This window comes from Gossypium raimondii, chromosome 8, assembly GCF_025698545.1.
Source record: "Gossypium raimondii isolate GPD5lz chromosome 8, ASM2569854v1, whole genome shotgun sequence".
Classification (NCBI taxonomy): Eukaryota; Viridiplantae; Streptophyta; class Magnoliopsida; order Malvales; family Malvaceae; genus Gossypium; species Gossypium raimondii.
The window spans coordinates 42,365,963-42,384,674 of NC_068572.1; the positions used below are offsets into that span (position 1 = coordinate 42,365,963).

The 18,712-nt window shown below is 33.9% G+C and overlaps 1 protein-coding gene and 1 long non-coding RNA gene across 2 annotated transcripts; one reads left to right on the top strand and one right to left on the bottom strand.

Moving 5' to 3' along the window:
- The first annotated feature begins 8,527 nt into the window (after positions 1-8,527).
- LOC105791516 (uncharacterized) lies at positions 8,528-15,902 on the top strand. Its single transcript, XR_008198418.1, has 2 exons — positions 8,528-8,638; positions 15,619-15,902. It is a non-coding gene; the product is annotated as an uncharacterized LOC105791516 (long non-coding RNA).
- Positions 15,903-16,632: 730 nt separating this feature from the next.
- On the bottom strand, positions 16,633-18,336 carry LOC105791517 (transcription factor MYC2). The gene has a single exon (XM_012619601.2). The coding sequence runs from the start codon at positions 18,188-18,190 to the stop codon at positions 16,760-16,762; it is 1,431 nt and encodes a 476-aa protein (XP_012475055.1). The 5' UTR covers positions 18,191-18,336; the 3' UTR covers positions 16,633-16,759.
- Positions 18,337-18,712: the final 376 nt, after the last annotated feature.

Sequence of the window (18,712 nt, forward strand, 5' to 3'; positions counted from 1 at the left end):
CCTCTTCACAAGCACCATTGCTCGTTCCCTTCCTCCTTCACCATCATCAAACTTGGACCCCACCGTATCACCACGGTCTCGCCAATCTATCCCTTCACCCATGCACCGTCGCTCCTTTCTCCCCTTCTCACTATCAACCTTTCATAACCACCAAAACCTCTACCTTCCCTCCATTAACGCCACCTCCTCTGCACCCACAAAATCCCATCTTTAAATCCATCACACCTCTCCACACCACTACCCAAAGATTGTCTAGTGCCACCACCGTGTGCCACTGCCATCTACCACCACCATGATCAACAGTGACAAAAATGTCATTTGTTCTTCAAGCTCATTTGTAAACCATGGTTCGAACTAGAAACCAAATGGCCAACAGTTTCTGACTTTGCTCAATCGTAGATGAAACTAATTTTCAATGCCTCCAATTTTCAATTTAGACAATGAGGACTTAGAGAACCATCTCCAACCCCAACAAGACGAACAATTGCATTTACTACGAATCATTGCCAATAAAGCCCAACTCTGATCGAGACAGAACGTTTGCACAATAGCCCCCACTACTTTTGAAAGGTCGATTCCTAACCTACAACTTGTTTTACCTTTACTAACGTACTATGCAGGTTACTTGGATGAGGTCAGGACTTCTAACGATCATGGCGAAGGTCCTTTGACTAGAAACGAGAATGTTTCTCAGCGTCAAACACGGTCGTCCACCACGCAAGCCCGTTGACCACCGATACATGAGCTTGTGACACCTCCACACAGCAGTACTAACGCTGCTGAAAATTTGAGGCCACCACCCGGCTCACCTAATGAAAATGTTCGACCTTCACGAAACAATCAACGCAATAGGCAAGGTTGTACCTACACTTTTCCCACCGAAGGATGATTACAATGGTCTCTAAACTTTTCGACCTCGGAGCATCTCACAAGATACAACAACATTCGACAACACCCACTCTTGGTTTGTAAGAAAATTGATCTTTACACTCTTGATATGTTAAATTTATGTGAGGCGGTGTTACACTATTTTGATGTTATTGGTTGGAGTTCATTTGCAAACATTTTAGGTACTGCATATTATGAATTAGTTTATGAGTTCTACACAATATTTAGCTTCAATTTGAATATGTTACAAACTTTTGAAACTAAAGACTTTGTCTATTTTTGATTACTTGGAAAAGACTTTAGGATGTTGATTTCTGATTTTAACATCACCATGGGTTTTGTTGACCATGACGACTTACAAATCGATTCCTACCATACTGCTTTGTTAGACATTCCAAGTAATTTCGATGTTAACGAGGTTTATTATTCTTTAACTCATTCTGGAAATCAATTTTATAATCCCAAAATCTCTAAAGACTTGTTAGTGCATGAACCTGCTTTGAGATACATTCATCAGATTTTAGCTTTTAGTTTTTCAGGTCGAAATGATTCGTCATCTGTTTTAACTAAAACATAATTGTTCTTTTTGTGGTGTATGCATTCTGGATTTAAAGTTAATTTAGGATATTGGTTTGGGCAAAATTTTCATCTTGTTTTCTGCTATAAACGACCACTAATACTTGGCTCATATATTACAAATTTAACCTCTCAACTTTTTCCCTTTGAAGTCGATTTATCGTCCTTAACATGTGCATATACTATGAATAATCTAGATGAGTATTGTTTTGTTCTACGGGTTTGGTTGTCGACACCTCTACTGCTTTTTATTTTGTTCTTCCAAGTACACGAATTGCTCGTAGTAATAGGGCCTTTCACCAATGCCCACATTTCACTACCAAGGAACAAGAGGAACATCCTCCTTCATCTGTAGAGACACATGTAATTCGGATCGAAGCTTGACTTGAAATAATGGAAACCCAAGTCTCCACAATTCTTGACATCTTGTAAAATTGTTACTCCCAACGCCGAAATAACGTTAGAAACACATGGGGGTATTCTTAACCTTTCTATTTGCATATTGTTAGAGTTACTAAACTTTAAATTCATATTAAACATGCTTGAGGACAAGAATTAGTTAAGTGGGAAGGAGATTTTGATAATTTGTCAGTATGCATGGTTGATTTTCTTTTGCTGCATGTTTTTTCTTTCGTATCTGTTCATTCTTATACCGGTTTATTCACTAATTTGGTTGACATTAAGCCTCTAATTTCATTACTAATCAATTTGGACAATTGGGTAACTTTTGAATTAAAGTGTTCAAATATCTAGTTTAATCAACATGTGTTTTAAAGTTGATATATGTAATTAGATTTTTTTCATGAAAATTGACTATTTATAATTTCTTGGTAAAAATATTGTATTTTCTTGTAAATAAATAAATAAATAAAAAGGGGAGCTCAAGTTATGAGTGAAAATTTCAAAAAAGTGACCAAATTTAGTAATCGGGATAAGGTGCTTGGGTTGTCATCTCATCTTGTGTAAAAAGGTTCGAGTGACGAACCAAAAATTTACAAACATTCCACTAACTGAGTTGTCATGAAAAAAAAAGAAAAAAAAAAGAATAGTCCATTTGGAGACATGTCGAATTGAGTAGCCGGGGTAGGGTGCTTGGGTTGTCATCCTAGTTCACGTAAAAAAGTTTGACTACGTCCCAAATTTACTGCATGATTAATGAAATTAATACCTTGCAAATTTTGTTTCAATTTAGTGAAATGATTTGATTTACATGTTTAAATTTTATGGACACTTGTTGATCAAACTAGGTATTTTGAGCACTTATTCATTTTTTGCCTAAATTGTTCGCGTTGATCATGGTTGCGGAAAAGAGACTTGATTTTTGATAAGTTACTGAATAATTTCCAACGTAGGAATGTACAATATGCTTGAGGACAAGCATGAGTTAAGTAGGGGAGATTTGATAGCTTGTTCATTTTGCATATTTTTCGTGCTTAACTCGACTTGTTCTTGATTTAGTTCTTGCTAATTGGTGAATTTTGTGTTTAAATATTGATAGGGATGAAATTCGGGTGCTTTAAATCAAAGACAAGCAAAGAAGGGATTAAATTGAAGCATGAGAAATAGAAGAAGGGCCAAATTGTGAATTTGGGACATTTGAGGGACTGGCCAAATTTTTGACCTTGTAAAAGCCAAATTGAGAAAATAAAATCTAATATTATTTCATGTAATTAGCGGGTAGGTGGAACTAGCCTAATTTTATTATATGGTTTTTGTATAAATAAGTGGTATGGTACACTTAAAAAAACAAACTTAACACTTGAATTCGATTGGAATTTAATAGAATTATTTTTTCCCATCCAATTTCATGTGTCAGTAGCATATTGCTATTCCATTTACAATTCATTGTTTCTTTGCAAAATTTTTTAATTTCTTTCCAAGTCCATTCCCTTTCCAACTTTCACCATTTTCATTCAAATCCACTCCATGACCAGCCAAAGCATGATTAAATTCATGCTTCACTAAATTCAAATTAGCTTTAGGCTGCTATTCTTTCCGGTCAAGAATCGTGAGAAATTGTATCCGCATTAAAAATCCTTCAAATCAGTATTCACTATCTCTCCAGAATATCGGGATTGGCAATTTCATCATTAAAGTTAACTTGATTTCAATTTAAAAAGCGCGTTGGGTTGGAGTTGTTTTAGCATACAATTGGGAAGACAAGTCAGCCGTGCTGTATTCGGATTTCCATGAACAAGTTAAGGGAGATTGTGATCGAATATAAATGTCCCACGCAGTTGAGGTCATTAATTCGAGTTGGGTTCTTCAGAACGCAAGGCTGTCGGGGTGTTCTATTACGAACACGTGTATCGCGGTTAACCAATTGGTGAAGGTTAGTTTGCAGGGCGTATCGGGATCAGCTACGAGAGGAAGAATTGACGATTAGGACGTTCTTAGCCGCTATAATTAGCTTATTGTTTGGGGGGGAAAACTAATTTTCGAGGATCGATTCAAAAATCGAAATGCACCGAGTCTAAGGCTAAGGCTTTATAACTCTGTCTACAAAATATGAATTTATTTCCAAATTTTATTTTTATTTTTGATTTATTTAATTGTTTGTTTCTTCTATTTCATTTATTTAATTTCTAGTCATTTTGAAACTTCTCTAATTTATTTTTCAGCAGGTCGTTTGGAGTCGTGGGCACGACTATTGTAACGATTATCAGCTCGAAAAAAATTTTGTTCATGAGAAAAACACAAAAGTTAATCATAATATTCAATCCCTGTGGAATTGACCCTACTAGTCTTTACTACTATTTAGAATTATTTTATTGTAGGAATTATTTTTATTTGGTGGTTTCGACACCCATCATCAACCATCACTTCCATTTAATTGAGCACTTTGTTTTTTTAAGAAATTATGAACGATCTGTTTGAACTAGAGGTGCTCCTGGGCCAGGAGGCCCGGCCCGGCCCAACGGCCCGCCCGAAATATGGGAGGGTTTGGGTAAAAATATAGGCCCGAAATATGAGCTTGGGCAAAAAAATGAGGCCCGATTAAAAAACGGGTCGGGCCTCGGGAACACTTTTTTGGCCCGAGCCCGGCCCGGCCCGACCCGAATATAATAAATATTTTTATTTTTTTATTTTTTTAATTTTAAAATACTTTTAAAATACTTTTTTTTTAATTTTTTAAATTTTAAAATTTTTTTAAAAAACTTCTTTAATTTTTTTTAATTTTAAAATATTTTTAAAATACTTTTTTTAATTTTTGTTTTAATTTTTAAAATAAATTTTTGGTATTTATTTAAAAAACCCTGCCCGCCCATGAGCACCTCTAGTTTCAACTTATATGAATAAAAAATTCAACTATTTTAAATTAAACGTTTAAAAAGAGCAAGGAAATTATCTTTTATAGCACCAAAGTGGAGGGTTATCTTTAATTCGAGGTGTTGGTATTATAATTTTTTATTGAATAAGTTATTCTATTATAATTTGATAAATTTTAGTTTATTTTTATTTTTGAAATTTGTATTTTTAAAGGGCTTATAATCACAATTACAAGTATAATACAAATTTAAAATAATACACGTCTAATAAATTAGAATTTGAATATACTAAATGCAAAACATAACACATTAAAAGACAAAATATATATGAACTTAAAATAAAAAATAAAACAAAACACACATAATAAAACTTAAATCCAAAAAATATGGTATTGGTGCCTAACAAAACTTAAACTTAGACACTCAATGTCCTAGGGCCTTAGCATCTGCTAAGCACCGTTAATTTTGTTTTGCATAAACTCTTTTACATTAATTTTATCAAATAAATTTACATGCCCTATTTTTTAATGTGATGATACTGATGTGTCATATATACATCAGAATTTTTATACAATTGAACAAATATTTTTCCCTTTGTTTTTAAAAGTGTAAAAAGAATATATGATTGCAAAAGAAAATAAAAAGTAAAACACTTTTCCAATCTCTCTCAATTATAATATTGAGCAAATTAATCTCTCTCAAAAATTAGAGCAATTTAATTCATTTTAATTTTAAAAGTGAGTAACTCAAGACAATTAATTACGATATTAATATTTTTTATTGATTGTATGTAATTTTGCTTGGTATAATAACAAAGTTAGCCCTCAATATTTATATACTTTGCGTAAATGTTGATAGAATGTGTAAATGTTATTGGCTGAATTTGATAAATCGGGATCGATTTGAAAAATGTGAGAATGTTGTGGGCTAATTTTTTTAAATCAAGACCAAATTGACAAAACGTGTACACTTTGAAGGCTAAATTTATTATTATATAAATAAAAATATACAGTTGACGAAAAACATTAACTTTGTGATTAATTATCTTAATTGCTCATTTTATTGAGATGGATTAAATTACTCTAATTTGTTGGAGAGACTAATTTATTCAAAATTGAAATAGAGGGAAACTAGAAATATGTTTTACCAATAAAATGTCAATATTTACAAGTGAAGATTTTTACTAGAATAAGTTTGTTTGAAATCTTTATTACTTAAATAGGGTAATTTTAATTTTTCTCTTCTTTTATAAAGACCCTTCAAACCATATCACCTCTACATGTTTTTAATAATTAATTTGATTACTATGATAATAAAAAAAAATGCTAATTTGACCCTTTCTTTTTGCTTTTATTTAACAACTATATCTCTATAAATCCTAAACCATTATTGTCATCTTCATAAAATAAATTTCTCATGAACCCCATCAGCCGCAAGAATTTCATTTTAAATCTTGAAGACCTAACGTTGTTTCTCATTTGTCAAAGTTTTAGTTTGAAATTACCATTCTTTGTGAAGAAAGTGTTGTCTTAGAGATTGCAAGTTATCCAAAATTTTTTTATGCTATTCTTTTTCTGCCAAAACATGATCCGACCAAAGGTGATTTGATGATGATGGCAATCATACTACCTCTCAATAAATATCTATGAAGCAATACGAACTTTTTTTTTCCTTTTGTTTACATCTTACTAAATTCATTTACACCGAATAAAATTTTCTATGTCTACTCCATACATTGCAAGGCTTAGGGGAACTCTTGAAAGCAAATATCATACAAATAGAAAGATTTTGGAACCTACTTTTTTACTCAACAATTCCTTTCCTTTTTCATTTTAATAAATCTTTGATTATTATTTTACCGAAAAAAAAGATAAAACTTGGATAATCCAAATTCCAAAACACTGGTAGTGTAAAGCAATGTAGTATCCTTGAGAAAGTTGATTATATATGGTAAAAACATTGAAAAACACCCAAGGTTTAGAGATACATGGGTATCGCTCAAAGAGGAAATTTGGGGAAAATTTTATACTCAAACGTGGATAAGTATAATTGTAAGCATAATCAAATAGACTGTGACATTGCTTCAAGTATATACTTAAAAGCAAAAAAATAATAATAACAAAATAAATAAACTTGATTTAAATTGTCGAAACCACTTTTTTTGAAAATAAAAAAAAGTTAGTTGTCGACTTTTTTAAAAAAAATAAAAATTAGAGTCGCCACCAATCCTTTGTTAAGGTGTGATTGGCTCACCTTAAAAACAATTTTGTTCTACGAAATTTGAGAAAACAGGTTCGGGAGTCAGTTACGCACGAGGAAGGGTTAGCACCCTCGTAACGCCCTAAAATCGGTACCAAATTAATTATTTAATGTCTTAGTATCGAGGGTTAAAAAGATTTTTTTTTTAAAAACTCAAATGATGAAATCTGAAAAGGATAATCAATTGCTTAAGTTAGACGAAGAAATCGAGACTCAATACGTTAGGGTACCATTTCTCAAAATCCCCAAGCTTTGAATATTGCTTTTATTTTATGAGAAAATCTTCATTTCGAGAAAGCAATATGTCATGCCCAATACATTAGGACACAACAAATTAAATTCCCGGAAATGATTTTTATACTTATGCATTTTGAATAAAGAACATTTTCGATTATTTAGAATTAACAAAGAAAATCAGAACCCAATACGTTAGGGCTCAATTTCCTCGAAAATCCCAAATATCGAACATTGCATTATTTTAAAAGCCTCTAAATCAAAAGAAAATGATTTTAATATTTCAAAGAAACCAAAATATATATTTTTCTAAAAGGTATTCTAAAAAGTTAATGTACAATCTGAAACAAATACTTTAATTTTAATTATACATGTATATGTGTTTACAAAATATGTATATAAATATAAATATGATACATAAATAAATTTTGAAAATATGTATATGCATATATTATATAAATACGTATATATGTGCACAGATTATAAAATAAGGAAGATGCATATGAATTATAAAATGCAAATGTAAATATATATACATGTTTATAAAAACTATGAAAATAAAATATATATAATATATATAATATGTATATATAAGAATTAAAATATGTATGTATATATGTACACATATGAATGTCAAAATTATGAAAATAAAATAATATAAAAACACATATAAAAGTATGTGGATATGTATATATTTACAAAAAAATGTTTCTGAAATCAAAATATAAAAGATATAAACGTTTTGTAAAAAAATGTATGTATTTATAAAAAGAATTTCATGCAAAAATTGGCAGTATATAAAAATATATATATTGTAAAATAATATAAGTATGTAAGAAGACAAATTGAGAATTAAATGAACATATCAATAACGGGAATAAAACAAGAGTAGTAATAATAAAATAATAATGATAAAGATGATAAATTGAATTGAAAAAAAAAATTGGAATTGAAATAGAATTAGCAGGTAACTAATGGGATTAAAAGAAAAATGAGGGACAAGGTCGCAACACACGAATGACATGAGGAACCAATTTAATAATAATCCACCCTCCAAAACGCTGTGCATTGACACGGGCTGAAATGAATAAAGGTAAAAACATTTGGGCCAGATTAAAAGGAAACAACTGGTTTAATAAAAACATGTCGCAAAAAGGGAAACCTAACTACGCAAATTTCCCATTTAGGGTGGAAATGCGCGGACCCCCAACTAAACGACGGCCGTTTCTTTGTTTCTTCTTTAAGTTTTGAAAAACAAAAATTTTAAGAAATCAAATTTGCTTCCCCTTTCCTGCAGCAGTAAAAAGAAAGCTTCCTTAGGGTTTCACCAACCCTCAAGTGCCGCCGTTCAGCCTATGCCCAAGCTCCAATTTCGATGGAGATGGCATCGACTCGGCGACTCCGGCGAAAAGGTAAGTTTTTCCTCCCTTCTCTTCTCTTTATTTAAGAAAAATAAAAGAAATAAAAAAGAAATATATATACAAATAAAAATAAAAGATCGATGAACATTACAAAGTAAAACGAAAAAAATGACCTTTTGTATTCGAAAAAAATAAATAAATTTTGTGTCTGTATTTAGTTTTTTCAATACAAAAGATTGGCCTTTTTATAGCCCTAGAACAACTTATTTCCCCCTTTTTTGTTGTTTTACATTGTTTGGACTCTTTGAATCTGTTTTGCAGGTGAACGTGGAGATACGGCGCACGTGGTGGGGGCCGGTTCCGTGACTTGCGGCTGCTGGGGTCTTCGGGAAACTGTTTGAGTTTTAGGGTTTCGGTTGTTTTTGTGTTAGGCTTGGGTTAGTTGGGTATTGGGTTTTAATTTGCAATGGGTAATTGGGCTTAGGTGGGTACTAGGCCTACTATTAGGTTTGTAAAAGAATTGTTTTTGGATTTTAAAATGTTTTACGGGCCCAGGCAGAAAAATTGGGTATTACAGCTGCCCCTCTTTGCTTGTTGTTGGGTAACGGGAATGGAGCAAAGACTTTAAAAATGCCCAATTTTGCCCGGTCATGCTGGACCTTGGTGCTCCTCTTTTTCTTCACATAGCCTCATTCCTTCCTACTGCATCTTAAGAGGTATAGAAACTAGTGCTTCAATCTACTCCAATGTAATGTCAGGGAGATAGGATTTTTACGTTATAGCTTCTCAAAAAGAACAAAATTTTCTATATTTAATCTGCTCCACTGCAACTTCAGGAAGATAAGACTTGTAGCCTCAACTTGTTCCGCTGCAACTTTAAAATAAGTCTGATGCAATCTGTTCTACTTCAACTTCAGAGATATGAGATCCATCATTCTGATCCACTCCACTGCAACTTTAGGGAGATAAGACTAGTTGCGATCTGCTCTACTGCAACTTCAAAGAGATAAGATCTGTAGTTTTAATTCGCTCCACTAGAACTTCAGGGAGATAGAATTGGTTTCCTCTGCCTGCTCCACTGCAACTTCAGGGAAATAAGACTAGATGCGATCTGCTCTACTGCAACTTCAGAGAGATAAGATCTATGGTTTTAATCCGTTCCACTGCAACTTCAGGGAGATAGGATTGATTTCTTCTGTCTGCTCCACTGCTACTTCAGGGAGATAAGAAAAAATCTTCAATCTACTTCACTGTCAATACAGGAAGACAAGATTTGCTACCTTCGATCTACTTCGCCACCAGTATAGGAAAATAAGATCTGCTATTTTCTGATCTACTTCGCCACCAGTATGGGAAGACAAGATCCGCTATTTTTATCTACTTTGTTGCCAGTACAGGAAGACAAGATCTGCTACTTTTTAACTTACTCCGCTGTTGCTCAGGGAGATAAGGCTTTACGGTTTCACCGATCTGTTCTCTGTTGAACATGATCTGTATGATTCATTTCATGAACCTAATTATGCCTAATGATTAGGATGTCGTGATCAGAATGAATCAAATGCTCCTAACTAGACGTGTATGAATGACATTTGAATGCAATGTCATGAAAATGATTCATTAATGTTGAAGTTGTTATTGTTCATTATTCATTAAGGCTTCCTTTGTGAAAACAACGCTTCGACAAAACTTAAAAATTCTTAATCTAGACATTTCCTTCCTAGATATTCCCCACCTTTAAACTCAGTGAAGTCTAAACAATAGTCATGTTTCAGGTTCTTATATTATTTAGAAATTTCTAGAGTAATATGGAAAACTTCCCTTGTGAAGGTTTTATTAGTCCATTAATCATTATTCTAATGCAACATGCTTGCAAAAAAGATCATAACGATGGATAAAGCAAAATTGATTTGGGAGCATAACTCGCAATAAATTGTCAATAATAGAGGAATTGACTGGGAACACTTATATTGAAAAAGAATGAAGTATTCTTTAAAACAATAAATTCAATATAAATACTATAGGCAGGTGCCCCAGATATCTCCGCTTGAATTTCTCTATACAACTTTCTGAAGACCCTTCTGAGTTCAACACGTGTTTAGGAGATTCACAGTACTTTGTTGATGCCTCAAGATGTCGCCTATTCCTTCCTACTAATTTAAGTATAGTAAGATCACCACATGCCTCAATCATAATTTGAGCTGCCCTTTTCGAGTTTTCAACTCAAATCCCCTTTGGTCTTAAGGCGCCCTTTGCGGGTTTTCACCTTAGCCTCTCCCTTTTTTTTTTTGGAACTCAAAACGCCCTTTGCAAGTTTTCACCTTGGTTCCTTCTTCTTCTTAAGTAAAGTATCTTTTGACTGAATCTGAATTTACTGGATTAGGCAAGTTTCTTCCATCCATCTCAGCCAGGATCAAGGCTCCCCCAAAAAAGGCCTTTTTCACAACATAAGGTCCTTCCCAATTTGGCATCCACTTCCCTCTAAAGTCCTTCTGTAGAGGTAGAATTTTTCTTAACACCAGGTCCCCCTCGTGAAATTCTCTAGGACGGACCTTTTTGTTGTAGGCTCGCATCATTCTTTTTTGGTACATTTGACCATACTGAATAGCCTTTAGCCTCTTTCCCTCTATTAAGTTCAAGTGATCGTATCGAGATTGGACCCATTCTACTTCATCCAACTTTAGCTCAGCCAACACCCGGAGAGAAGGGATTTCAACTTTAATGGGCAAAACTGCCTCCATACCGTAAACCAAGGAGAAAATGTTGCCCCGGTGGAAGTCCTGATTGATGTTCGATAAGCAAGGAGGGCAAACGGTAATTTCTCATGCCAGTCCCTATAAGTCTCGGTCATTTTCCCTATAATTTTCTTTATATTTTTATTGGTCGCTTCCACTGCGCCATTCATTTTTGGGCGATACGGCGACGAATTGTGATGTCTGATTTTGAATTGACTACAGACTTCTGCTATTGAGCTGTTGTTCAAGTTCAAGGCATTATCGGATATGATTCTTTCAGGCATTTCATATCGACATATGATCTCTCTTTTTAAGAACTTGTTGACCGCTAACTTTGTGACATTAGCATACGAAGCAGCTTCTACCCATTTAGTAAAGTAATCAATAACCACAAATATGAAACGACGCCCATTTGAAGCCTTCGGCGATATTGGTCCAATGACATCCATACCCCACATGGAAAAAGGCCATAGAGAAGTCATGACATGAAGAGGTGAAGGAGGTTCATGCATTTTATCACCATAAATTTGACGTTTATGACACTTTTTGGCATAGTTGATGCAATCTTCCTCTATAGTGGACTAGTAATACTCGAATCTCATAATCTGTCTAGCCATTGTGAACCCACTGGCATGCGTTCCGCAGATACCCTCATGGACCTCCTCCAAAATTTTCTTAGCTTCCACGGCATTCACACATCTTAATAGTACCTGATCCTTTCCTCTTTTATATAAGATCTCCCCATCTAAGATGTAATCAATGGCCAGTCTTCTCAGATTCCTCTTATCATTCTCAGTTTCCTGGTCAGGATACTCACGCTGCTTTACATATCGTAGTATATCTTGATACCAAGGACTATCATCGATTTCTCCCTCTTCAATATTGTAACAATAAGCCGGGCCTTCATATATGCTCATCTGGATAGGCTTCATGTCTTCTTGTCGATTCACTTTGATCATGAAGGCTAGAGTAGCTAGTACGTCAGCCATCTGGTTTTCATCTCGTGGGAGATAGCAAAAAGTAATGACCTCAAACTCTTTAATCAATTCAAGGACCAACTTTCGATAACTGACTAATTTGGGATCTTTCGTTTCCCATTCACCTTTAAGTTAGTATATCACCAATGCTGAATCTCCATAGACTTCCAATACTTTGATTTCACGCTCTATAGCTACACGAATGCCCATGATGCACGCTTCGTACTCGGCCATGTTGTTTGTACAATCAAAATCCAATTTACAAGTGAAAGGATAATGATCACCATTCGGGGACACTAAGACTGCCTCAATTCCATTGTCCACAGCGTCCGAGGCTCCATCAAAGTTTAGCTTCCAATTGTGACCTTCTTGGGATTTTCTTCAGTAGCTGCTATATACATCAAGTCCTCATTCGGGAAATCGAAACTCAACGGCTCGTAATCCTCCAAAGCTCTACTAGCTAGAAAGTCAGCTATTGCACTCCCTTTCACAGCCTTTTGACTCACATAGATTATATCAAATTCAGAGAGTAAGATCTGCCATCTAGCCATACTCTCATTCAAAGCAGTGTCGTATAGAGTTGTACCCGATGACCCGACCCAAATGCGGCTAGATCCGCGCGTTTTGGCAAGGGAGGGATATTTGCACGCTAAGTCCTTTTACTTTTTTGCCAAAACCTAATCCAGCCCCCTTGTTATTTTTAATTCTGGCTATGTAATTTTTTGTTGGTTTCATTTTGACCCGCGCAAAAATGCAGCGTTTTGAGGGAAGGGAATATTTCCCATTTGGCCCTCATGTTATCCGCGCGTCGTATTTTGGCCCTCAGCTTTGTTTTATTTTTGTTTTTTTCTTTAATTTTGTTTGAAATTCAATTCAATCCTTATTAGTTTATTTATTTAATTAATTACTTATTATTATGATATTTTTAATTTAAAATGTAATATTATTTGAATGTTTAAACCTTTTTTATTAATCCAATATATTTTATACATTTTCTAATGGTTTTATTTTATAATACATTTTAAAATTCACTATACAATAATATTCTTATACAATGTTTTATCTATATATATATACATACAGTTATATTAAACTATTTTCATACATACATGTACGTATAATACATTACCGATTTCATATTATTATATATATTTTACTTATTCCTATATATATATAATTATTTTCTTTTAAAAAAACCTTTTATATATTATTATGTATATATTATCATTCACATTGTTATTAAAATTTTCATTTCACATGTATTATTTACTTAAAATTGATATGTATTTTAATTTACTCTTTTATATAATATTTACTTTAAAATTTATTTAGATGTTATTATTTTATGTAGTATTTTTTAAAACTCTATTTTTGATTTATTTCAAATTCTCATGTATGTGTATATTATTATTTTCGTAACTTCTCCCATGCTAATCGTCTTTTCAATTATTTTAAGACTTGTGTATTTATTTGTGTTAATTTGCTTGTTTTTTTAATTAATTTTAATTTATTAGTTCTTAATTGTTAGTGCTAGAATTCACATAATGTGTGATATATGATTTTATTGTTACATATTTTATGGTCCTTATTTGTATTTATTGATTCTTTATCGCTCATTAGCATACATTTTAACTTACGAATTATTATTTTGCATCATCCATTATCAATCAATCTCACTTTATTTGTTTAAAAGGTTACATCAAATATCGTTTAAATATCAAAAACACTTTTATTCAAAAAAGCATTCAAAACAACGCAACACTCGAAATTTGTGATCCTCGAAAAGATTGTGTCCTAACTCACTGGATTCCAATCTTCCTCGGGATCTAAGAAATCGAATATCTTTTTTAATTAACACACAAATAAAAAGCTTATTCTCGAGAATTTAATACGTTGTGTCCTAACGCATTGGATATGACATGTTGTTTTCTCGAGACGAGGATTTCTAACAAATGAAAATAAAGGCAATATTCGATATTTAGGAATTTTGTGAAATCGAACCGTAACTTACTGGGTTTTGATTTTTTTTCATTTGACCTAAATAATCGGATATCTTTCTCAAATGCATAGATTTTAAAAGTCAAAAGATAAACTTAATTTCAAGGATTTAAAATGTTGCACTCTAACTTACTGAGTGTGTCAATTTATTTCTTTGAAATAAGTGAGTCTCATCATCCAATTTATTTTATTCAAATTTTCTTTTCCAAGGATCATATTTTAAAATCTTTCCAAATTCTCGACACTAAGACATTAAACAATCAATTTGGTACCAATTTTGGGCGTTACGAGGGTGCTAACCCTTCCTTGTACGTAACCGACTCCCGAACCTATTTTCTCAAATTCGTAGACCTAAAATCGTTTTCAAGGTGATCCGATCTCACCTTCAATAAAGGTCGGTGGCGATTCCCATTTTATTTTTTTAAAGTCGATCCCTGTTTTTTTTTCAAATTTAAAAATGGTTTCGACAATATATATATTGTAAAATAATATAAGTATGTAAGAAGACAAATGAGAATTAAATGAACATATCAATAACGGGAATAAAACAAGAGTAGTAATAATAAAATAATAATGCTAAAGATGATAAATTGAATTGAAAAAAGAATATTGGAATTGAAATAGAATTAGCAGGCAACTAATGGGATTAAAAGAAAAATGAGGGACAAGGTCGCAACACACAAATGACATGAAGGACCAATTTAATAATAATCCACCCTCCAAAATGCTATGCATTGACACGGGCTGAAATGAATAAAGGTAGAAACATTTGGGCCAGATTAAAAGGAAACAACTGGTTTAATAAAAACATGTCGCAAAAAGGGAAACCTAACTACGAAATTTCCCATTTAGGGTGGAAATGCGCGGACCCCCAACTAAACGGCACCCGTTTCTTTGTTTCTTCTTTAAGTTTTGAAAAAGCTTCCCCTTTCCTGCAGCAGCAAAAAGAAAGCTTCCTTAGGGTTTCACCAACCCTCAAGTGCCGCTGTTCAGCCTATGCCCAAGCTCCAAATTCGATGGAGATGGCATCGACTCGGCGACTCCGGCGAAAAGGTAAGTTTTTCCTCCCTTCTCTTCTCTTTATTTAAGCAAAATAAAATAAATAAATAAAAGAAATATATATACAAATAAAAATAAAAGATCGATGAACACTACAAAGTAAAACGAAAAAAATCACATTTTGTATTCGAAAAAAATAAATAAATTTTGTGTCTGTATTTAGTTTTTTCAATACAAAAGATTGGCCTTTTTATAGCCCTAGAACAACTTATTTCCCCTTTTTTTTTGTTTTACATTGTTTGGACTCTTTGAATCTGTTTTGCAGGTGAACGTGGGGATACGGCGCGTGTGGTGTGGGCCGGTTCCGAGACGTGCGGCTGCTGGGGTCTTTAGGAAGCTGTTTGAGTTTTAGGGTTTCGGTTGTTTTTATGTTAGGCTTGGGTTAGTTGGGTATTGGGTTTTAATTTGTAATGGGTAATTGGGCTTAGGTGGGTATCGGGCCTACTATTAGGTTTGTAAAAGAATTGTTTTTGGATTTTAAAATGTTTTACGTGCCCGGGCAGAAAAATTGGGTATTACATAAATAATAATAATTTTATTTTTTCATTAGGGTATCCATTGCCAACCTCAATAACTAATTCTCTCGTTATAAGTACTTTTCAAAGAAGTAAATAATTAATCATAAAATGTGTTTCATTCCCATAAATGAAATTCAAACAGTTGACCACATGGTTAAAGAATGAGGTAAACAATCACCACACTTAATGATTAAAATTTTAAACATTGTTGCTCTTGAAAAAACCTCTTTACAACTAATGTGATTATATTTTTAAAATTAATAAATTACACTAAATTATTTTACGAAAATTAATAAAAACATAATAACTGAAAATATATAAAAATTTAAAATTAAAATAAAATTATAATAGAAAAGATAAAAAAAAAATTTGCCAATACAAAAACTTGGTATAGAATTTTATCTCCGCGAAGAACCAGTGGACTGCCCTCCTTTTCTATTTTTCCTTTTCTTTTATGCGTAAAAGTTGTGGGATATTACCATGGAAAAAGTAACCAACAAAATTTGCTTTAAAAGTAGTGGATTGCCCTTTTACAAATTCTAATAAAAATAATATTATATTAGTATAGTTCATATAAACGTGCAGGTATAGCTAATGGTTGCCTTATCTTTTTTTATATTTAATTTTATCATAAATTTTTTTGTAGGGTCCGACCATTATGAAAGTTTTGTTCCTTTTCAAGCTCAAACTTGATATAGACCTGGGGTACAAGAAGATAGGAAAAAAAGAACCTGTAGAAGAAATTTAGATCCAAGAAGGTATACAAAAACTGAAATTTAAATACTTTGTCTTATTTATTAATCATGACAAGTAGAATTAAAGGTAAAACCAAAAAAAGGTAAAAGCGAAATCCGAACAAGTAAAAGAAGAAGCAGCAGCAGTAGAAGTTTACTGGTCTAGCCTGGTGAGAATAGCAGATTTAAGGCCTTGTTCATGCAGTCCGAACCCGTTCTCAGTGAAACTTACGACAACATCCTGGATCATGAGGTCATTAACGCACGACATGCTTGCATGATGAACTCGAAACTCCAAATTACGAAGGGCATCCATTAACCTAGCAGCTGGATGGTTCACGTTCTCTGATTGGACCCTAATCATTGCATCATTTCCTATGATCTTGATATCTAGCTCAAACCCATTAGACCCAGCATTCCCGGACGATGAATTGCTGCTAGGCTTGGCTGCTTGTTCCACCGACGTGGTGGTGCTTTGGTTATCCATGCCATCCACCGTTTCTATTTTCACTTTCTTACGGTCCCTCCCAAGCTCGGATTGGAGGTCTTCGATTTTCGACTTTAGCTCGTTGATATATGCAACGGCGTCGGATAAGAGGGATGCTTTGTCCATGCGCGACACGTTCGGGACTACTGCTCGTAGAGCGTAGAATCTGTGGTTCAGCTTCTCACGGCGTTGCCTTTCTGCTTCCACGTGGTTCAACAATGTCTCTCGTCCCGAACCCGGTTTCCTCCCTCGTTTCTTCGGGATCCTCTTCTCTGTATTACTATTACTGTTACTCTCCGTGGCGGCACGGAATCGACACTCGGAATCCGAATGGTCTGAGTTCACGAAAGACAGTTCCCCATGTTTTGGACAATCTTTCTTGGTTTTAAAACCAAGGGATGCATGTTCTTGCTCTTGAACGCCGGCGATTACCCCCATGTCTGAAAATGAGATGTTTCTATCAAGGAACTGGTTTGGAGAGGATTGTTTTGGTAAAAGGCGAATGAGATCCGACCCGAATAGGTACTTAACTTGTTGGACCAATCCCCAGTTTTCCCTTATAATTTCGGAAGAGCCAAGCTCAAGAACCCCGCAAGAAGTGGGTATGCAAACCAGGGTTTCAATGCCGTGCAATTGTGCTTCTTTAGCCCTTTCACAATTGTAGAACTGCAACTCATGGGCACCAGTTAACCACACCAAAGACCCAGTAGTAAGACACTTGCCCGGGATCCCATCACCCGCCGAGAAACACCGTGTCAGTGAGATCATGTAGAACCATTCAGCCTCACCCATATCGATGTCGTGGTTGTCCCCGATGAGGGCTTGGATCCCTTTCATCACCTTCCTTCGTTCACCCTGGAAGTGGTTGGCACCCGGTTTTGAAGACTCATTAGTGCCTTGAAAGTGACCGTCACCCCAAGCCAAGAGCAGCCGTCCCAGGTCGTCGTTTGATGTCTGCCAGAAAATAGCGTACGCCCACCAATCTTTCTGGCTTTCCAGCACATGTTGGAGCCTCTGCTGCAGAGTTGAAGGAGGAGTTTCGTGTGAAAAAGAGACTAATGAAGAAGATGAAGATGGAGAGATTATTAGTTCTTCCATGGCTGACAGACAAAAACAAAAGAGGCGTGTGAACTGGGATAGCTCTGAGGCTGCAACAGTTTTTTTGCTTGATTTTCACTACTAGCTTTTTACCTTGTCCTGTGAGCTTGGAGGAACTTTTGGGTTCTTTGCAGTGTAATCGCCTGTTGTTATTGTGTATATATAGTGCAACCATGAACCGGAGTCAAGGTTAACAACATCATTTAAATAAACAAAGAATTCAAAAAAAAAAAAAGTATTTTATTATTAAATAAAAGAATAGATTTTCAAATTGTATATAAGATTTGATAAACTGTCTAATACTGTGTCAAATTTGATTTTGTACAATTGTACATGATAATCTTTAATTTTTTATTTAATTATAATCCTAAATCTTTGATTTTAATACAAATTATACTTAAAATTTTACTAGCTTTATGTACACCAGGGTGAAAAAAATGCATGTAAACCAAATGAGGCTTGTGTTGACGTAACTAGGTTAAAATTTATTATTTTATTAAATATATGAAAAATAAAAATATT

Coding starts and splice junctions, on each gene's coding strand:
- LOC105791517 (XM_012619601.2), bottom strand. CDS start 18,190: ATGGAAGAACTAATAATCTCTCCATCTTCATCTTCTTCATTAGTCTCT.